The 23,395-nt window shown below is 41.5% G+C and overlaps 1 protein-coding gene across 4 annotated transcripts in view; it reads right to left on the bottom strand.

Annotated features, from left to right (window-relative positions):
- Positions 1 to 23,395, bottom strand: part of sfi1 (SFI1 centrin binding protein) — a 262,284-nt gene that overhangs the window by 94,124 nt on the left and 144,765 nt on the right. For all 4 annotated transcript variants that reach the window (XM_073055643.1, XM_073055642.1, XM_073055645.1 and 1 more), the window contains 3 exons: positions 21,956 to 22,058; positions 21,065 to 21,161; positions 889 to 1,049 (listed from right to left, as the gene is read on the bottom strand). In XM_073055643.1, the coding sequence (XP_072911744.1) occupies positions 889 to 1,049; positions 21,065 to 21,161; positions 21,956 to 22,058 (361 nt within the window). The remainder of the gene's footprint in view (positions 1 to 888; positions 1,050 to 21,064; positions 21,162 to 21,955; positions 22,059 to 23,395) is intronic.

Raw genomic sequence — 23,395 nt, 5'->3', positions numbered from 1 at the left:
CCAGAATGATATCACAAAAGCACACGACAAAACAGACTACACCAGAAAATCCACATAACGTTTGGCAATCCCCAAATCCAGAGTCCGGAGAGGCTGCTGTGTATTAATATTGCGCTACCATCTTAGCGTGTTCCCCAGAAAGGAGCTCCAAATCCACCAGACAAAACAAGGCTACCCAGACACACCAAGTCAGGAGACCCAACAAACCAAAAACTAAAGCTATAAGACCTACACAAAACTACATAGTTACAACATATAGTTACAACAGTGCAAACAATACCATAATTGATTAAAAAAACAGACCATGGGCACAGTAAAAATAGTCCAAAGATGTTAAAAGACTATAAGTTCGAAAGAATCTGATTCTTATCACAGAGGCAATTATGAATCCAATTTGCTAACTCTTCTAGTTTCCATATAACCTAAACTTCCAGACTAGCCTGCCATGAGGGACCTTTTCAAAAGTCTAGCTACAGTCCACATAGACAACATCTACTGCCCTACCCTCATCTATCCTCTTGGTTCCCTGTCAGACACGACCTCTCACGCACAAAGCCATGCTGACTGTCCTGAATCAGTACTTGTCTCTCCAAAAGTCGATAGATCTGGTTCCCTCAGAATTCCCCTGACCAATTTATCCATCATCAATGTCAGACTCAATGGCCTGTAGCTTCCAGTCTTGCTTTTGCAATGAGAAAATGATTTAGAAATTCACCCAAAAATATTCTTAGTGGGAAAAGAAATGCATAAACTAACTCCGTCAGATGCTGAATTTTCTTACTCCCAAATTCTGAGCATGTGTCATATAATTTCAAGTTCTCTCTATCATGCAGTTTCTTTATAATCAGAACAGTATCTGTTGTACAAATCAGGATATTTTGTACTCACCATCACTCTTACACGCTTGTCATGATACCATTTCCATAACAGCAGGCATTTTTTTGCAATCTGCTGCTCATAGTGTTGTGAAGCAGCTTCCAATTTCCCTTGCTGAGTTATTGTTTTTTGGCTGAGCTGTTTCCAATGAGAAAACACGTGCTGCAAATGAACTGGGGGAGATGGAAATAAAACTGTCATCTCAACTCAACTGGGCAATCATATAGATTTATCTGTGAAGAAGCTGAGGGCTGTGGTGGAGTTCTTCACAACTCATTCTTCTCAAATTCCAGTGAAATTATTATTCATTTGTTTAACCTCCATAAAATAGTGGGGAATAAATTAGTGAAGATCGGAGCTCAACATTCCAAAATTAAAGCTGAAATTTGCTACTTTATATTTTCAATTGCTTCTCAAGTATGCAGGTTGCTGACAAGGTAGAGTGCAAAAGGAGCAGTAAGTTTCAGGGATTGAGTCACACCTCCCGTTTAGAAGACAGGGTTGGATAAGATAAATTCACACATTTAAAATCTTATTCATGTCCCAATAAAGTCATAGAAGATATCAAATCCAACAGTTCACACCATGACCATAAGAGAACAAAATCATTGTATGAAAAAGTTTGATGGTTATAAACATGGGCTGCACAGCAACTTAAAACAAATATTATGATTAATCTTGTAGTATAATGAATGAACATTGAGTTAATCACAGTGCTAACATTGCTTAATGTTAGATTAGACTATTCTAAAAGATGTGTGTTTTAATTTTAAGTGGTCCAATAGAAAATGCTTCACCAAAATATCTTTTGGTGGAACAAAAATATCTCATTTTCAAATTCTTCTGTAGTCTTTGTAACTTCCATCACGCTTTTAACCCTAGGTGTGTATTCCTCCAATTTTAACTTCTTGCATGTACCCAATTTTCTTTAGCCACTAACTAGCTAATTACCAAAATGCTTGGGTATACTCAAAGAACATAGAACAGTCAGACACAGTATGGGCCATACAGCCTACAGTGCTATGCCAACTTATGTGCAGTAAATCTACTTAGAATCAGAATTAGGTTTATTCTTACTGACATATGTCATGAATTTGTTGCTATGTGACAGCAGCATATTGTAGTACATAAAAATTACTACATATTACAATAACATAAAAATAAAACGTGCAAAGAGAGCGAAATTGTGAGGTAGCGTTCATGAACCGTTCAGAAATCTGATAATGGAGAGGAAGAATGTGTTCCTAAGCTCAATTCCTATACCTCCTCCATGATGGTAGCAAAGAGAGGGGCAGATCCTAAATGGTGAGGGTCCTTCACGATAGATGCAACTTTCTTCAGCATTCTTCTTTTGAAGAAGTCCTTGATAGTGCAGAGGCAAGTGTCTATGATAGACTGACTGTGCTTACAACCTTCTGCAGCTTTTACTAATCCTGTACATTGGCACCTTCATACTATACAGTGCTGCAACCAAGATTAATCTAACCATTTCTTCCAATACTATCCATAATCCTCCATTTTCTTTATCTTTTAAGTGTCCCTATTATATCAGCCTCTAACACCATCTCTGGCAGTGCTTTCCAGGTACCCACCTCTCTCTGTGTATAAAAAGGACCCTACTTCTGACATCTCCCCTAATTTTCTCTACTCAACTTAAACCGATGACTCCTGGTATTGTCATTGCCACTTTGGGAAAAAAAAAACAGGTGCCACCTGTCCACTGTATCTATGCTTCCCAAAATCTTCTACACTTTTATCAAGTCATGTCTCATCTTCTGCTTCTTAGTTCCTACCTAACGCCCTCAATTTTCCCTACTCCAGTTTAAAACTCTCCCACAAGAACCATACCTATCCTTATCGAAAGCTATCCTGAAAGTTAAGTAGTTGTGGTCACTGTTCCCTATCTGTTCACCCATTGAAAGGTCAGTCACCTGGCCAGGATCATTACCCAATACCAGGTCCAGTACGGCCCCTCCACCTGTTGGACCGTCTATGTATTAAGATACCCCCCCTAGATGCACTTAACACATTCTGCTCATCTAAACCCCATGCACTAAGAAGGTCCCAGTTTATATTAGGGGAAGTTGAAATCCCCCATGACAACAACTCTATTATTTTCACATATTTCCTTAATCTGATTAATATCTGATCCTCAATGTCCCAAGGGCTATTAGGGGGCATGTGGTTTAATCCCAACAGCGAGACTGCACCTTTCCTATTCCTGAGTTAACATAGAACATAGAATAGTACAGCACATTACAGGCCCTTTGGCCCACAATGTTGTGCCGACCCTCAAACCCTGCCTCCCATATAACCCCCCAACCTTAAATTCCTCCATATACCTGTCTAACAGTCTCTTAAACTTCACTAGTGTATCTGCCTCCACCACTGACTCAGGCAGTGCATTTCACGCACCAACCACTCTCTGAGTGAAAAACCTTCCTCTAATATCCCCCTTGAACTTCCCTCCCCTTACCTTAAAGCCATGTCCTCTTGTACTGAGCAGTGGTGCCCCGGGGAAGAGGCACTGGCTATCCACTCTGTCTATTCCTCTTAATTCTACCCAAATAGACTCACAGTGTCTAACCCCTCCATTACGTCTCCCCTGGGTGCAGCTGTGATGTTGTCCCTGATTAGCAGTACAACTCCATCAATAGCTAGGGCTTTACGGCATTTCAGCTTGGAAATAGCGGATTTGACCTCATCCAGAGTTAGTGGGCCATCGAGCTTAAGCCTCACTTCATGCTAGGAGAGCACTTCAATGAATGCTTCATGTATTTGATGATTATTCCCGAAAAGGCTCTCATAGTGCTCTGTCCATCACCTCATGCTGGCTTCCTAGTATGTCATGCTGGAGCTGTCAGATGAGTGTAAAAGACCTTGAATCTGACGAGTCAGACAATAAATTATGCCCAGTGATTCATAGAAGGCTCAAGTGTTGCCGGTGTTTGCATAGTGCTGCATTCTTTCTGCCAAAGCAGTCCACCAATAGTTTTGCATCACAATACTCTTAGCATTAAAATATACACACTACAAACTATCTGACCCATCATACCAGTTATTTCAGTTGTGCCTGGCATCTACCCTCTCGTCCAATCCTTCCCTTTCCAACCTGGGCCTCCAGTTCCCAGAACCTTGTAAAACTTGTTTAAACTCTCCAGAGTTGCACCAGCACACCTCCCAGCCAGGATATTGGTTCCTCCCCAGTTCAGGTGCAACCCACAAAAATACAACTGCAGATGCTGTGGATCAAAAAATACGTACACAACGCTGGAAGAACTCAGCAGGTCTCACCTTTCCCAGAAAAGGTTCCAATGATCCAAGAAATTGAAAACCTGTCCCCTGCATCACCTCAGCAGCCAATTATTCATCCATGCTATCACCCCATTCCTACCTGCACTACTAGTCCGTGGCACAGGAAGTAATCCAGAAATTACTACCATGGAGGTCCTGCTCTTTGGCATCTTTCCTAACTCTACATATTCACAGCATAGGACCTCTTCCCCTTCTCTGCCTTTGTCACTGATGCCAACATGCACCACAATCTCTGGCTGTTCCTTCTCCCCCTTGAGAATATCCTGCAGCCACTCTGATACATCATAAGCCCCAGCACTGGGAGACAACACACAATCCTGGTGCCACAGAATCTGCTTTCTGTCCCCCTAATGATCAAGTGCACTATAAATAACGTACTGCCTGACAAGCGCCAGAGCCGGCCATAGGGGTGCCATGATCTGATGGGTCACCCCCACCCCCACCCCTCTTAGCAGTATCCAAAGTAGTATACTTGTTGCTGAGGGGAATGGCCTGCACTGACTTCTTAACCCCCTTACCTCTCCTGGTGGTCATCGATCTACTGTCTGAAGCCTGCACTCTGGGTGTGACCACCTCTTCAAAAGTCTCATCTATAATATCTTCAGCCTCCTGAATGATCCTGAGTACATCCAACTCCAGCTCCGACTCCTTGACCCAGTCAGTCAAACGCTGAAGTCGGGTGCACTTCCTACAGGTGTAGTCATCGGGGAATCCGTCAGGTATCCTGAATTCCCACGTCTGATAAGAGCATTCAATCCTGACTACTCAGTACTAAAAAAGAAAAAGACTTGCCTGTTCTTAACTGTGCCTGTACCTGTAAAGCCAAAGCCTTCACACTGTCACTGGCAAACTCTGACAATGGCCTCTCCGCTTGAGCCTACCCTCCTTTTATTTGCAGCTGAATTTAGGCCTCTGGCCCTAACATTTTCTGCACCTACACAGCCCAAAAAGACTGGCCTTGCCCTAATCTGCTCCTTTTATCCTCACCTCCGACTTTAGTAGGCTCTGACTCATCTCCTCTCACCTGAGCCACCAAAACAAAGGAATATTTGCCACTCTCCAATCCTCTGGCATTATTCCTGTGGCCAGTGACATTACAAAGATCAGCTCCAAAGGCACAGCAATCTCTTCCTTTGCTTCCCATAGTCACCTGAGTTATATCACCTCCAGCCCCAGGGACCTATCTATTCTAATAATTTTCACATGTTCCATTACTACCACTGTCACGCTCCAGCTCATTCAGCTGTTCGTGACCATTCACCTCACATGTCAATCTCCCTCTCCCTGGCAAATAATGAAGCAAAGTAGACATTAAGGTCTTCCCCTACCCCCTCCAGGCACATTTTCTCCTTTGTCCTAAATCATCCACTTTCACTCTCTCATTTTATTCTTCATACTATTCTGGAATCCGTACTGGGTTGGAAGCTGGCCCTTCCCATTATTGGTGCTGCCTTCCACTATTAGCTTGGTGGAAGACAAGGTGGACCAGGACAATATCTCATGCACCATCAATCTACAGGACTCAGTGATTTGGGCTTTTTTTTTTGCAGCTGTATGTCTTTCCACTATTGTAACAATAAGTGCTATGCACTGTGTTTTGCACCTTGGTCCTGGAGGAACACTGTTTCGCTTGGCTACATTCATGTATGGTTGAATGACAATTAAACTTGAACTTAAACTTCATGTATGTGTAGAACACCTTGGGGTTTTCCTTAATCTTACTTGCCAAACCCTTCTTATGCCCCTTCTAGCTTTCCTATATTCCTTCTTCAGCTACCTTTATATTCTCATGAGCCCTGTCAATGGTACCTCTTGGGGTGGTATTGCCATTGTCTGTCATGAATGGGTGATTAAACTCTTTCTCTCTTATTGGAATTGGTCACTGCCTGCCAATTTTGTGGTAGGAATGTTAGTTGTACTTATCAGCCCATGTCTGTATGTACCCTCAAAGCTGAAAGTAAATCCATTATAGAAGTACATATATATTACCATATACTACCTTGAGATTCATTTTCTCACAGGCACTTACAGGGAAAAATACAATAGAGTTGTAGAAAAAACTATACGTAAACAGACAAACACCAATGTGTAGAAGACGACAAACTGCAAATAAAAATAATACCAAGAACATCAGTTGAAAAGTCATTGACAGTGAGTCTGTAGATCAAAGAATCAGTTCAGAATGGTGGTGAATGAAGTTGTCCACGCCGGTAGAAGAACTTGATGGTTACATGTAACTGCTGAGGAGTTAGAAAGTGGTACGGAACATTCTACAATAATCAGTGAACAGGAACAATTCTGACCTTATGATGAAAGGAGGGTCACTGGGGAAGCAACTGGAAATGGCTGGGCCTAGGATCTTCAATTCAAAGAAGATGGAAAATCAGTGGATCATAAGTCAGTTACTCTAACAGAGTGGGGAAAATACTGGGCAGCACAACCTATAAGCACCATAGTTCTATATCTGGTTCTCTAGTTCTGGATAAGGTGAAACAACACATCATTGACAATTTTATCTATCCCAGTGGGATGCAACATGGGTGTCTGGCAAGAAGAGAGAAGAAGGGCCCAATGACCTATGACATATTTAAAATGTACTCTTATGTGACAACATCTGATTCTATCAATTTATTTCAATTACATCCTGTACTAATGATTTAATATTTATAATTACATCTATAGGGTCCTCCCTGTTCTTTTAATACTGTAAAAAAAATTCTGATTTTCTCCTTAAAGTCAGAAAAAAAGAGTCTGGAGGCACAAGATATTGCAGATGCTTGAACCTGTAGCAACAAGATGCTGAAGGAACTCAGTAAGTCAGACAGCATCAAGAACATGGACAATCGAAATTTAGTTTAAGACCCTTCAAAGATAGAGAGGAGATAGACAATATAAAAAAGGTAAAGAACAGAGGTGGATTCAACTGATCCTTTTGCATTCTATTGCAAACAATAGATAGATTCAGATGAGGAGGGGTGACAGGCAGATGGGGGAGTTAGAGTGGAAATAGTGATAAAGGCTGGAACATGATGGGTGGAGTCAGTATAGGGCTAATGGAATATGATCCATGAGGAAGGAGGAGCATGAAATCAATAAGGGAGGTGGTGAGCAGGTGGGAACACACACGTGGGGGGGGGGGGGGAGGGAGAGAGAAACCAGTGCGAGGAGTGTGTGGTTGATGGGCAGATAAAGTGGATGAAGGAGGGGAACAAACTAAGGTGATGGGGTCTGGGGTGAGTTTAGGAATAACTGAATAGTTCAGATAGAGAGAGAAAAGAGACTGATGAAGAGCGATTTACCTGAAATTGGAGAATTCAATGTTCATGCCACTGGGTTGGAGACTACCCAGGCAGAATATGAGGAACAGATCCTCCAGTTTGCATTTAGCTGCACCCTGGCACTAGACCAGGGCGAGAACAGACATGTCATTGTAGGAATGGGGAAGAAAATTAAAATGATTGACAATTCATAGCTCCAAGACAGCTAAGGTGGATAAATCACAAGTGCTAACTTAAGTGCTCACCTTGTTTGCACCTGGTCTACATATGTAGAGGAGCACCAGATACAATAAGCAATGCCAGAGGAGATGTACGTGAATGTCTGCCTCACCTGGAAGGGCTATTTAGGGTCCTGGATGGTGATGAGGAAGAGATGTAAGGTCACATGTTGCACTACCATCCAGGACCCTAAATAGCCCTTCCAGGTGAGGCAGACATTCACGTACATCTTCTGTGGCATTGTTTAGGGTGGCGATGAGTAGAACAACAAAGGTGAGGACCAAAGAGTCTTAGAGAGAATGATTTTTGCAAAAAAAAACAGAAATAATGAGAAGGATAGTGGTGGATCACATTGTAGCTAGCAGAAGTTGCAAAGCATGATGTGCTGGGTGCATAGGCTGGTGGGGTGAAGCCTTGTAGATGTGCTCAATAATGGGAAGAGCTATAGGTATGATAGACTAAGCAACACCCACTACTTTTTATAAGCTTTTCTATTCAAGGGCATTGGTGTTTCCATACAAGGCTGTAATGCAATCAGTTAGTATACTCTCCACTGTGCATCTATAGAAGTCTGTCAAAGTTTTAGATGCCATGCCGAAACTTTACAAACTTCAAAGAAAGTAGAGTTGCTGCCATGCCTTCTTTAAAATGGCAGTTATAAGCTGGATACAGGATAGATCCTCTGAAATGTAGCACAGAGGAATTTAAAATTACTGACCTTCTCCACCTCTGATCCCCTGATTAGGATTGGCTCATGGACCTCCAGTTTCCTCCACCTGCAGCCAACAATCAGACCTTGGGTCTTCTGTTGCTTGTAAGAAACTGCATCCATACAAGCAACAGGGTAAAAGAAGATATAATCTAGGTAGCTGTGGGAGTTAGTGGGTTTAAAGGTTTTGAGCATCTTCCCAGCTGGTGGTATCCAAGAAACATCAGAATAACACAGACAGACAGGCTTTCGTCTCTATTAAAACAGTGAGACAAAATGTTGGCTGTTAAGTGCTTCTTATGATAGTGTTGACAGCTTTATATCTTGGTTCTTACATAGCAAATCAATAATCAAAGGATGATGAAAACAGAATGCAGCTAATCATCACAAAACGCCTTCTCTATCCTTACCTCAAAGGCCTTGCTGATTCTATCTCCCTAACTTTTTGATTTTGGCCATAGGGCCATAGGTGATTGCATTTCCTAGTTGTGCTGAATTGACAGGGATTTGGAGGGGGGTATTGAGCACAAAGTCTCTCTTTATGCTGATGATCTTTTACTTTTTATATCAAACCCGACTCCTCCTTATCCCCAATGTTTTCACTCCTTAAATTTAGCCAGCTTTCTGGATACAAACTTATTTTACATAAGAATGAACTCTTTGCAATAATCAGAGAAGCACAGATATTAGAATGTCATAACCTCCCTTTTAAAGTAGTAAATAATCAATTTACTTACCTTGGCATTACAGTAACAAGGAATTATAAGCGTCTTTTTGGAGAAAATTTCACTAATCTTTTAAATCATACAAAACAGAGTTTAGCACAGTGGTCACCCTTGCCCATGTCTCTGATAGGTCAAATTAATGTTGTTAAAATGTATATCCTTCCTAAATTTTTATACTTATTTCAATCTTTACCAATTTTTATTTCTAAAGCTTTTTTTGACTCGTTAGATTCTATTATTTCGTCCTATCTATGGAAGGGCAAACGTCCCAGACTAAATAAAGCTCACCTTCAAAATCCTAAAAGGGTAGGTGGTATGGCCTTGCCAATTTTCACTTATATTACTGGGCAGCCAACATACGTTGTCTTATCTTTTGGTCTTACTTTTATAATCAGTTGAACTGCCCAATATGGGTGGCAATGGAGTTGAACTCCAATAAGAATCTCTCCATCTCCACACTTCCTTGCCATTTGCCGAAATCAATTGTTAATCCACTTATCAGACACACTCTGAGAATATGGGCTCAGTTCAGAAAATATAATGGAATTCATGGTTTCTCTCTCTCTAGTCCTATTCTACATAATCATCTTTTTCAGCCTTCTATGCAGGATTTAACATTTCTAAACTGGCACAGAAAGGGCATTAGATGATTTTAAGATCTTTTCACAGACAAGCGCTTTGCAACTTTTGACCAACTGTCCGTAAAGTTTGCCCTACCCAATACTCTTTTTTTTTTAGATATCTCCAAATTAGACATTTTATCAACCCTTTAATACCAAACTTTTCTGAGGTAACCAATAAAAATGTTGTGCTTTTGTTTCTTCATATGAACCCATTGGGTAAAGGTTTAATATCTACTATTTGAGATATGTTAGCAATGTTGAGGCAAGCCCTCTTTAACAAAATTAAAACTGCCTGGGAGCATGATTTAAATTTTCCTCTGTCCAACGAGGTTTGGGATTCAATTCTCAAGTCAGTTAATTCAACTTCCATATGGCTAGCCACTGCCTTTTACAGTTCAAGGTTGTACACAGGGCTCATATGTCTAAAACTAAATTATCGCGCTTCTATCCTGATTTTAGTCCCTGTTGTGATAAGTATAAAGGGGGCAAGGCTTCCCTTTTTCATATGTATTGGGCTTGTTCTAGCTTGGAGAAATTCTGGAGAGTTTTTTTAAACTTTATCTCGTATACTTAATTGCTACTTGGAACCTAACCCTCTGATTGCTCTTTTCGGCACCTTGGGAGAAATTAACATCTATCTGACTCCGACTAAGCGTCGTACATTGTCTTTCGCCTCTCTCTTGGCAAGACATGCAGTCCTTCTTAGGTGGAGAGATGTTGCCCCACCCACTCATGCTCAATGGCTCAGAGATGTCATGTCCTGCTTAGACCTTGAAAAGATCCATTATTCACTTCTTAATTCGGACATAAAGTTCCAAAAGGTGTGGGGACCTGTCCTTGAATATTTTCATAATTCCCGTTTAGATTAAGGGTTGTTATGTGTGATGAGCAAACCATGGGGTCCAGAGTTGACCCCCCCCCCCCGTGAACTATGCTGCTAACGAGAGAGAGAGATAAAGAGGGAGAGAGGCACCATGCTGCACGTGCTGATAATGAGAGAGAGACAAGGATTAAAGTTATGGCTCCATGGATGATTTAGTATTATAGCTTCTTCGCTGACTGTTGACTTGAGCGCCAAGGACATTTGGCCTGTTTGTGTGCATCCCTGCAAGGAGGAGCCAGGTGACGGACATGGACAGTTGATGGATGGCTGGTACGTCGGCAGGGGAGATAAAAGATGAGTCTGCTGAGACACCGGCAGACACGCCGCTGGACACTGAAAGAGTGTTGTGCACCCACAGGAAGGTGGGGGCTTGGAGGATCGATTCGGGGGAATCGGTCAGAGGCTCACAGTGTGTGAAGGCAGGCCGGTGGCGGGGCTTGTGTGTGTGTCCACCCACACCTGGGTGACGAGCCCACCACTGAAGAACGGTCTGGCTTGGAATGGAGGGGTCATAATCGGTGACCACAACGGAACAAGAAGACAACAAAAGGTTTCCCTGCTGCAGCTGCTCATCTCTCACTCGCTCTCTCTCTCTCTCTCTCCAACGTCACAACAGCAACTACCTCAACCCAAGCTGAACTGAACTGAACTCTGCATTATCTTAAGACTATTCATTTACCCCTTAGACTTTGATAGAGCTTGGTTTTGGTTTATATTTCCACACTTCTGTATATATCATTGCTAACCTGTTTTATATGTATATTTGCATTTTTGATACTGTATTACTTAGTTTACTAATAAACCCTTTTAGTTACAGTACCACCGGACTCCAACGTATCATTCCATTTCTGTTGGTTTAGTAACCCAGTTATTGGGTACGTGACAGGGTGCATCCCTCCCTTTTTTCTTTTGCATTTAAATCCTTTACTTCCAGCTTCTTTCGGTTAAGATTTCCATTTTTTTATGTGTAAGTATATTATAGTTCAGGTAGTAGGCAATATACCTTCTTTTTATAAATACAGCTCGGTGGTGATAAAAGTTCTGATGAACCTTTTTATATACCATAAGGTTGGCTTGGAATTGGGTAGTGGGAGGGTGGGATGGTAACTAACTTTATATGATTCTACTATGGGTGCTTTTTCTTAGTTGTTATGAACTGTACATTTGATACGTATAAACCTTTTTTTACTGCTTTTTTTGTTTTGTCACATTGTAGAAACTCAAAAATAATTAATGTTAAAAAAAAGAATTTATGCTTTTCTGGATCTTAAGCTTTACAATAATTATAGATAGAATGTGGACCATTTCAAAGTGAAAACAATGAGAGAAGGGCCACTTCCATTAGGATGAGAATAGATCTGTCCAGGGAAACTGTAATCAAAGTTCAACAGCTAAAACAAATTTGGAGGTCTTTAAGGTAGAGATCAAAATAAGCCCCCTTGTAGAGTAACAATCAAGTAAATCTCTCTCCATCATTTTCAAGTCCTTCACTTTTTTTTTAATTGAGGTGCCAGAATTGAATTGTCTGATCAATATGTTGAGTACAACAGGTTGTCTTTAAAGAAAACAACCAGTTTTTAAAAAATAACTTTCTGACTAACTTGTGTACTGGCAGTCCTAGGACATTTTGTTCCTGCACTCATTTCATCGCATTTTCTTCACTAAACCAGCCAGGTGAAAAAGAGAAAATAAATATAATCTAAGATTAAAACATTTTCAAGTTTCGTTTATTTTTATGTCATTCTTCTTGCTAAAATGTATCCCTTTATAATTTATGACATTAAATTTAATCTGCACATACTTGGCTACTTCATCAGCCTACATCCTGCTCCTGTATAAGCCAAGCCTCAGTTGTAGCAATCCCACATTACAGTCAGAAGACATGAACCAGAGACAACACTAAAACTCTAGGCCAACTCCCCAGTTCAATACTGAGGCTGTGCTCCACTTTCAAATAAGACATTAAACCAAGGGCTCAGATGGTCTCCAAAAAGAACCTGAATAACTCAGCTGAATAAGGATTTTGCATCAGTCTACACTGTGGAAGACACTAGCAGTATGTTGAAAGCTCCAGATGTCAGGGATCATGAAGAGTGTGGAGCTACCATTTCTAGAGAGAAAGTTCTTGAAAGACTGAAAGGATGTGCTGAAACTGGAGAAGGTTCAAAGGAGGTTCACGAAAATGGTTCCAGGATTGAACATCTTGTCATATGAAGAGTGTTTGATGGCTCTGGGCTTGTATTCACTAGAATTCAGAAGGACGGGTGACCTCATTGAAACCTACTGAATGTTGAAAGACCTTCAGAGTGTGGATGTGAAAAGGATGTTCCCTAAACTGGCAGAGTCTAAAACCAGAGGACACAGCCTTAGAATAGAGAGGGGTCCTTTTAAAACAGCAAATAGGGGGAATTTCCTTAGCCAGAGAGTGATGAATCCATGGAATTCTTTGCCACATGCGGCTGTGGAGGCCGAGTCTTTATGTATATTTAAGGCAGAGGTTGATAGATTCTTGATTGGTCAGGGCATGAAGAGATATGGACAGAAGGCAGGAGTTTGGGGATGAGAGGAAAATTGGATCAGTCATGATGAAATGGCAGAGTAGACTAAGTGGGCTAAATGGCCTAATTGTGCTCCTATACCTTATGGTCTTAAGGCATTATTTAGAGCAGAAGCATTCACTCAACATTATCCTTCGATCAATAGCACCAAAATAATTCTGATCATTATCATATTGTTGTTTACAAAAGATTGCTGTACTCCAACTGGTTGACACAGTTGTACGTCACAACATTAATGGCACTTCAAAATGCATTTTGGGATGTTCTACGGTATTATAAATTAAGTACTTTGTTTACTGTATTTCCACGTTTTGTGCTATTTGAAAGCTTTTAAGTTATACTTCCCCTATGCAAATCACAACCATAATCATTAATCAAAAAGAGTAGTGGTCACAACACCAACCCCTGACACAACACTCCACACTTTGCATTAAGGGCCATCTATCCGCACACAAATTTTGCAAGTAACAAGTTGAGAAGACTGCTTAAAGGAGCAGTTTATAAACATTTTCAGTTTGAATAATGCTAAATTTAAGTTCTTCATCATTTTTAATACCTCCCAATTTATCTGATACCTATGCCTTAACTGCAATTTTGACAGCATCACTCCTTTATAGAAGTACTCATTTAGTATCCTTACAAGCCTTCCACATGATTATGTGTTCTTTGTGGTTCCAAAGAGCCTCACCCTTTCTTTGAATACTATTTTTTTAACTATTTATAACATAAAATCTTATACAAGCCATATATTGTAATTCAAATAGTTACATGGCACATCTTAATTCCTTTCCAGTACTTTCTTTTTAAACACTCGGCTTTGTCTCGATACATCTCACAATCTTCAGTATTATCAACTTGGTCTCTCCGTTCCATTTTAATCAGTGAGTGGCTAGACCTAAGCAGTGTTTTCTTTATTCCTCATGCATGTATCCATACTTTTTGGATGCTTCCTGGGACTACTTATTGGTTCATTTCACAATGTTCAATTCCCATCTTCCCAACTCAGATCTTTTACAATTCACTTAAACTTCCTTCCAGCTGAGCAGTTTCATTGCTGACTTTTATTCATCTTTTCATCTTCAAAATCTAATGAGTTTCTTGATGTGCACAAAGAACATTTTTACTAAAATTAACCAAATTCACATGGTTAAAATGTTTTTAGCCAGTACTCTATTTGCACAAGTCTCTAACTTATATTGTCATCACTATGACTGGTGGGACAGGAACACAATACAATGTCAACATAACATAGCCCACCATTTATAGACAAAACATACAGACCACAATGCTCTCATTTTGTCCCATCCCTTAAAAGGATCCTGACTTTCAGTGAGTTATGACTCCTGAAGGTCACATAACCTGCTGGTTTGCCAACTTCTCATCTTTTATAGCTATAACATACTGTGCCATCAAGTGCCATCGCATTATTCTGAAATGTAAGTCAGCACTGGAGAACTTATAATACCTGTGTGTAGACAATTAGCTCAAACACAAGGAAATCTGCAGATGCTGGAAATTCAAACAACAACACACACAAAATGCTGGTAGAACACAGCAGGCTAGGCAGCATCTATAGGGAGAAGTGCTGTCGACGTTTCGGGCCGGGTCCTGACGAAGGGTCTCGGCCCGAAACGTCGACAGCGCTTCTCCCTATAGATGCTGCCTAGCCTGCTGTGTTCTACCAGCATTTTGTGTGTGTTGTTGAGACAACTAGCTCAATGGTTTCACGAATGAGTGGGGATGGAGGAAACAGCCACAAAAATTATGATGATTTTGCATGGTTGCTTGAGTGAGGTATACAGAGTGTACACTGGAATTTGGAGTCGGCCATTCAGCCTGTTAAGCTTTATGAGCTATTCAATGAGAATATGGCTCATCTACATTTGGACCCTAGTTACTTATCTTGGTTCTATAATTCTACAATCTAATTTTGCCTATATAAAAAAATTACCTCCAGTTTCACATTATCAGCTAACAATATAGGGGATCAAGGGATATTGATTAGGGAAGGAAAGTTTAGCCAAACCATGTTGTTACTTAATGTACAGAGGCATGAAAAGGACAAATGATTTAACTCCTGTTCTGTTAAGTATCTTATGCCCTGGGAGTCAGAGATCGACATTTCCTCCAATCATCTACAAACCCCATTTCCAGAAAAGTTGGGATATTTTCCAAAATGCAATAAAAACAAAAATATGTGCAGTAGAGAGCATTATAACATGTTGCATCACCACATGGTATGGAAACTGCACTGCAATGGACAGGAAGACTCTACAACGAGTAGTCTAAACTACCAAATATTTTATCAGCAACTGCCTACTCACCATCAAGGACAAACCTGTATATACAGAAAGGTGCTGGGAAAAGGCCAGCAATATCATTAAGGATCACACCAGCCTGCTTGTGGACTGTTCGTCCCATGAGGGAGGAGGCTGTGTAGCAGCCATGCTAGGTCCACCAGACTCAAAAATAGTTACTCCTTCCACTAATGCACTCCACCACAACACCAACATCTCTGCTTAATCATTTCCTATTCCTGAAGGCTTAGAGGGACCACGCACTCAGGTGTTGTTACGGATGGATGGGAGTCGAGTTAAAGCCATCCTCGGCACCGGGGCACCGGTTAAGTTGCTGTACAGTTTGTGTTATAACCGTTTTTGGAAGCCTTTACCCTTGATGACATTGACGGCACTGGAGATTTGGGGTACCAGTGCCGGTGATTATAAAGACGACGGTTGTTGGTCAGTGAAAATGGAGTTCTTAGAGGCAAATGTGGAGGTGACTGAGGTTCGTGAATCGTTGATGCTGATGTGTCTGGACACTGTTGAGACGGGCAGCGTTTCGGTTATGGAGAGAACCAATATCCTGTTGGTGCGCTTGGGGGCCTGCCCGGAGGAGGCGGGTGAGAGCTGTTTGGAGGCATTATCGATGCACCCAGAGTTTCGAGCTGCTTGTGCGGATGTGTGTAGCAGCCTTGGGCCGATACCGAATTCAAACAAGAGCCGGTGGTGGTATGGCCTGGAGGAGTATCTGAGGGTGAGACCCTCTTAGTGGACGCTGCGAAATACCACCAGGGAGGGGAGTTGACTGCTGAAGACACCTCAGTGAGGCAGAGGTTGCGGCGACTGGCCCCTACAGCGTGGCAGACGTAGGCAGCGTGTGTGTGTGGATTATATTGGGCCGTAGAGGCGATGGCCTATCTGAGTGGTGCGAAGAGGTTTAAGGTGCTGGATCTGAGGAGTGGATGTTGCCAGATCCCGATGAGTGAGGCCGACAAGGAGAAGACGGCGGTTAAAAGTTCCCTAGGAATCTTTCCGGTCCGAAACGATACCACAGGGTATCTCTGGAGCCCTTGCAACCTTCCTGCAGGGCATGTGGAAGACCATGGGGGTGTGGAGGCGTTTGGAATTTTGACGTATGTGGATGATCTCCTGGTATTTGGATTTGCCTCAGGAGAATATGAAGTGAGGTCGTTGCAGGAGCGGCTGAGAACTACAGAGTTAAAGTGTTTTCTGGACACGTGCCAGGGCTGGCGAAGGTCGCAGCTCGTGAGTGTCTGTCTCTATGGAATCAAGTTTGAAATGAAGACTTGAGAGACCGGAGAGAGTGATCTGGAACCATTTGAAAGACGTACAAGTTGGAGAGAATGAAGAAAGTTGTTTGACTGAGGGCCACAGCAAACTGAGAGCCTGGAGAAGGGAGTTTGCGGAGGTGAAGAAATTGCGGACAAATCTCGGAAGGGGGAAGCGGTAGCTTGAAGGGAACCTGAAGATGACCATCGACAGTTCAAATGAAGTGCAAAACCTTAAGGTTGATCTGGAAGAAGTCATGAGGAGAAAAAAAAAGCTGGAGAGAAGTGCAGCGAATACTGAACTGGAGGGTGACCAATCTTTAACTGCTGCTTTTCAGGTCGGGGTGGAAGAAGCTGTTGGAGTAACTGCATTCCAGATTGAGATGGCCGGGATGCAGGAGTCAGAACTGCTGAGCCAGGGACCAGAGAAGATGATAATCTCAATTGCAGGAGGCTGAAGAGACTGCTGGAGCAGTGCAGGTCACGTGTTTCCATTTGGAGAAGATCAAACAGCAGCTACCGATCAAAGAAATGAGGAAGAATACGGATTCAAAGGCTGATGTGCTGGATGTGTAGTACATGCTACCTTTTGCTGACTTTCCCTCGATTGAGGAAGAGACCTTTGGCCCTTCTTCCACTGAGTCAGGTGTAGTGGGGAGGGTTAGCTGTGTGCAGTGTGGGGCATGAGTGAGAGGTTGACAGAGGAGTTGGTAGTGGACCCCATCCCCAGCTGTGTCCTAGCCTAAGGGTTTAGGTGAGGGGGGTACGGAAGGTCTCAGAAGGGTTAGGGAACGCCCAGATAGTTGGCCTATATAGCGCCTAAGGAGGTTTAGTGAGGTTTACTGTGTGGGGAGGAGATGTCACTGCTTGTGCTTGGGTTACGGTGTGTTGGCAGGAAAGGTGACGAGTTATCTAATAGTCATGAGGACATGACTTTTATTTGGTGGGGGGAGAGTGTAACAGGGGGTTTCTTTTTCTTTGTTACTGTGTATGTAATCAAAATGGCGTCTTTGTTTTGTTAAAAGTAGGAATGCTGGCGCCTGTGTTAATAGTAGGAATGCTAGAGTCTTTGTTATGATAAGTGCTGGAAGCTTGTTTGGGACTGTATACTGATTGTTGGCAGGGATTTTGGGGAGTCAGCGCGATGGAGTGAGAGAGAGAGGACGGGATGCTGGAAGCTGAGCGACGGTCCCCGGCCCAAGGTTTTCGGTGATGAGAGAAGACGGAGACAGAGGAGTGTGGAGCGTCTGGTCGACCACCGTGGGGGTCCCAGGAAGCGGGTCGAGGAAGTCGGAGGGGATCGAATGCCAGAAGACTTCAGTAATTGAGCTCCAACGGTTGTGCACGAAGTGGTTTGGACTTTGATAAGTTTGGCGCCTTTTCTTTTTTTCTCTTATTCATATATACTGTATCGTTAGTAATCACTTAGTTATAGTAATCTTTATAAATTGTACTCATTTAATCGCATAAGGTGTACTGTCTGTTTTTTGGGCAAGGCGGGGACATCACACAGCATCCACACCAGCTGATTACCCAGTTTGGCGGGGCCGAAGGCTGCTCCCCCTAGACTAGAACGAGTTTGAGCGATGCCTGAGGCGACCCAGGGGTTACAACTAGAAGGCGGTGAACATGTGGAATTCATTGCCACAGACATCTGTAGAAGTCAAGTCATTGGGTATATTTAAAGCACAGGGTGATAGGTTCTTGATTAGTAAGGGCATCAAAGGGTATGGACAGAAGACAGGAGAATGAAGTCGAAAGACACAATTAATCAGCCGTGATCGAATGGCAGAGCTGACTTGATGGGCCAAATGGCCTAATTCTTATGGTCTAAGTCCAAAGATCCCTAAAAGTGATAGATAAGGGTGATAAAGATGTCATACAAAATACTCGCCTTCATTAGGCAGAGAATAGAAGGCAAGCTACAGTACTGCTTTACAATATACTGTATTTGTGCAATTCTGATATTACATTATCAACATGACATGATTGTTCTGGAGAGAGTGATAAGACGCTTTACTGCCACGTTGCCTGGAATGAAGTACCTAGGTGATGAGAAGTGATTGAATAGGCTGGGATTTGTTTTCTTTCAACCAGCAAAAGCTGAAGGAGGACCTGATAATACTATACCAAATCATGAAAGACAGTCGATAGGATTCGAATATGAAATGTGGATTAAACTTCTGGTTTAAGGTAGCACTACCAAAGACGTACAACAGCTTACAGGTAAATCATAAGGCAAGAGAATCGACTAAAAACATTACTTATAACATCTTTCAAGAACCAAATTGTGGTGAACTATCACCACAGAAGTGAGGAGGCAGGTGGACATGAGGCTGGTCGGGGGATGAGCCGTGCATTGTGAGGCACAGTGTGTTTGGGCACCAGATTCGCAGATGGAGTTGGTGGTATCACTGCCAGAGATGGAGCGAGCATTTTTGAGAGGAGTCAACTCAGGGTAGTTTCAGTGTCCGTCCACCTAACCTGGCTGTGAGGTTGGATCGCTCCAAGTGCCAAGCCAATTTGGTGAGATCAAGAACAGTTTTGGGCAGAGTGGCCCAGGCATATTGAGGTGGCTGGATTTGGGCCTTGGAAAGTGGCACTACTTGGTGCTTGGACAATTTCAACGTCAGTGCAGATAGACTGGAAGCCTGTGCATTGGGTATGGATGTGATGGTTGGGCTAATTTCGCTCGCTCCCTCACGAAGGTTCATTCATTCATTTCTTCGCGGCAGAGAGGCTTTGGCCAAACTCTGCTCCCAGAGTACTTCTGAGACTCATTGTGGTTCGGAAAGCTGTTGGCTTGCTTCTCCTGTTTACAGAATGGGTTTTTTTTTCCCTTTGCTCTTTCTCTGCGCAGTGGTTTTTGTTTTTTTTAAATTGGATTATTTGAGTTTATTGATTTGTGACTGCCTATAAGCAGACAAATTTCAAAGTGTATAATTTATACATTCTTTGATAATATATGTGTTTTGAATAAACATAACCCCTTAAAAGAAGTGTCTGTAACCTGGGGGTACAAGTTGAAGGTATGAGGAAGAGATTTAGAGGGAAGTGAGAGAATTCTTTCACCCAAAGTGGGATTAGAATTGGAATGCATGAGTGACCTGAGAAGATAGTGGAGGCAGAGACTCTCAAAACATTTAGGTGATATCTGATGAACAACTTCATAACCAAGGCACAGAAAACCAAGGAATAAGTATAGATGGATGCTTGATTGTCACCTTTGAGAAAGCAAGCCAAAGGACCTACTTCTGTGCTGTATGACTATGATTAACAGTCTTATGCATTTTCAGATAAGCAAAATTCAATGATAATGTGCAACTCTGCTGATATACAACACAAGTGTTCTGATGGTTTCCCTTCCAAGTCTCAAAAGAAACAAATGAAACTTAAGTAAAGTTGAGTATTATAGTCACAAAACCATGTCAAGATATAAAGAAGCAAATACAGTAGGTTTCGGTTAATTGGGCCATTGGTTAATCAGGACAGCTGCTTATTTGGGACAAATCTTAAACAACAAATAGGCAAGATTTCCTTTATTTATTTGGGACAATATACCAACTAATTGGAACAGGAGACTGTTGCCAAACAGTTTCTAATTAGCATCAGTCGTGTACACTGTTAGACACTATGTTGTGCTTAGGGTGAACCATTTTTAAATAGCATCATTTAAATGTGTTTGTGTTCAAAAATCAGTGATTTTTGCCACTGATAGTTGGTGTGAAGTATGCAGTTCAACAGTTCCGAATGGTTTTGCTCACTGTGGTTTCAAGCATCCAGGCTTGGAGATGTGAGAAATGGCTGGGAGTGAAAATGAATGATTTCAGTACTTCACCAAGTTAGGAAATAAACAGAATTTGAAGGTATCAACTTGAACGTTACAATAAAAATTAAGATTTGGAGGATGCAATCAACAAAAGCATTGTATGATGGCAGTCCATCATCTGCACTAGGTGTCTGCGCTATTTTATTTCATTTACAGTCACTCAAAACTACACAGCAGTGTACATTGAATTAATTTCTCTGTCGATAACTATTAGGAACTAATACACACTTCTATAGAACTGTAGTAGTATTGATTGTTTTAATTTAAATACATTATTTGTTACTCAGTTAAGTGGTAGTTTGTCCTTTTTTTATACCCTTTTAACTATTTCCATAAAACTCTGGCTAATTGGGTTAGCCGCTTAATTGGGCCAAAACGTACCTGTCCTGATGTGGCCCAAATAACTGAAATGCACTGTATTTCACAGAGTATTTTCTGATACAGTTTATGCACATGTGAATTGTATTTTGTCTCTTACCAAAATCAATATGTTTCTTTGCTTTCAGCACGAATTTTTCCTTCTCTTGCCGTTGATATACTTGAATCGAGATGACATCTCTCCAGCAGCCAAGTACCTTTACAAAGATGAAGTCACATAATCATCACCGAGTTGAGTTGCAGAAAAAAGTTCTGTATCTTTCAGTGCCTTCGTACAACTGCCCACTATAATTTAAGTCATTGTGCACAGATGTCAATCTAAAGGCACAGGCGCACTATAGGAATGTTTCTATTCATGTCCACACACTTCCCTATACTAAACGCACTAATATTTGTTAAGTTTCCACAAGTGCTGACAGCTTTCCTCCAAGAGCCAATTCATATTTATATTCAGAAACAACGTGAGTGCAGATGAATTGATCACTGCTAAGTCTGACCAATGGACAGAGATTAGCAGCAGAACATCTGGCCTTCTATTTTTCCCTTTCAGGCTGATTATTAAAGTCTAATTAAACTCAATTATTGAGTGGGATATGAAGGACATTTATTGCAAACATATTTTTATCAAATGACAGTACAGGTGGAATAATCACCTATGAGGCTTTTCATGAGCATGGAGTCTCATGTTCTATTTACTAATGACTAGGAGACTGAATGAAAACAGGAAATTACCCATAGATGTTCATTTGCTGCTCCTAACAATCTGACAATACAGCAGCACAAGCGGAGGCAGTTGGGTGGAGCTTAATATTGTATGCCGATTCCAGGCAGAGGAAACAATAGATTGCCACAAACAGTTACAATAACGCAAAAATAATAATTCAGAGTTAACTCTGATGATAAGCAACACTGATAATGAAAAATCATTATCTCTCATATTCAGCTCCAGAAGATTCTTGGAATTTTCTTTCGTAATGGAACAGAGCGATACCTTAGATAAAAGTACATGGCAATAATGCTGATCCGCTCTGGCAGTGTTCCTTGCTTCATCAGCCAGTCCGTGTGCATTTTGTTTCCAAGTGGAAAAAGAAAATCTAGATAATAAAGATGAAATCAATCAAAAGCAAACCTACAAGAAAATGGGAGGAGTACATCACTCCGTCCCTCAATTGTCTCACTATTCAATATCTTTCCTCTTCTTCCTCAGGCTTCATCTTCTATGTCCTGTATTCACTGTTCTTTTACATATATATATCTATTTCCTCTAAATCAGGGGTTCCTAGCCTTCTTTAAGCCATGGAGAAGGGTGGATACTCCTACTCTAAATACTCCCAATAATCTAGCCTCCAAACACTTGAGATCTAGTAAGGCAAAAGGTCAAACATCAAGAGATTATTCAGTCAATATTGCAAGAGACTTGTATGGATAGTAAACAAACAACACTGATGTTCAGAAATTGCAGATTATTATTAAAATATGAGAGTTAATGGAACAAAAACGACTCAAGATGGTTTAATGTAATTTTCAAGTACAGAAGTGTAAAGGAGAATAAAATAATTCTTACTCTGGATCCGATACAACAGAAAAAAATAACACACTAAGATAAAGACCAAAATCATTTTAAAAACACAATAAATATACAAGATAGCTTATACACATAGACTGATGTGTCCATAAAGTGACGCTGGACACAGGAGTATCTGCACATAAGGTGATAAGAGGAAATGATTAAGCAGTGATGTTGGTGTTGTGGTGGAGTGCATTAGTGGAAGGAGTAACTATTTTTGAGTCTGGTGGACCTAGCATGGCTGCTACACAGCCTCCTCCCTCTTGGGACGAACAGTCCACAAGCAGGCTGGTGTGATCCTTAATGATATTGCTGGCCTTTTCCCAGCACCTTTCTGTATATACAGGTTTGTCCTTGATGGTGAGTAGGCAGTTGCTGATAAAATATTTGGTAGTTTAGACTACTCGTTGTAGAGTCTTCCTGTCCATTGCAGTGCAGTTTCCATACCATGTGGTGATGCAACATGTTATAATGCTCTCTACTGCACATCTGTAGAAGGGCATGAGTACCGATATGTATAGTCCAGCTCTCTTCAGCCTCCTCAGGATGCAGAAATGTTGGTGATCTTTCTTGATTGAGTAGAATATGTCCTGGGACCACAACAAGTTGCGTGAAATGTGCATACCCAGCAGCTTGAAACAGCGCGCAGTGTCTACCACAGTGCTGCACCGATGTATAGAGGAGTGAGAGTGGTGCAAGTTCTGATAAATATCTCTCTTGTCTTGTTGACATTGAGGAAGAGGTTATTTGCCTAGCACCAGACTTTGACCTCTTCCACCTCCTCTCTGTAGGCTGTCTCATTGTTGTTGGTGATGAGCTCACCAATGGCAGATATAATTTAAGATAGTTTCCATTAAAGTAGAT

The sequence above is a fragment of the Hemitrygon akajei genome, chromosome 9 (assembly GCF_048418815.1).
Source record: "Hemitrygon akajei chromosome 9, sHemAka1.3, whole genome shotgun sequence".
In the NCBI taxonomy this organism is placed as follows: Eukaryota; Metazoa; Chordata; class Chondrichthyes; order Myliobatiformes; family Dasyatidae; genus Hemitrygon; species Hemitrygon akajei.
This window is presented reverse-complemented; position numbering and strand designations above follow the sequence as displayed.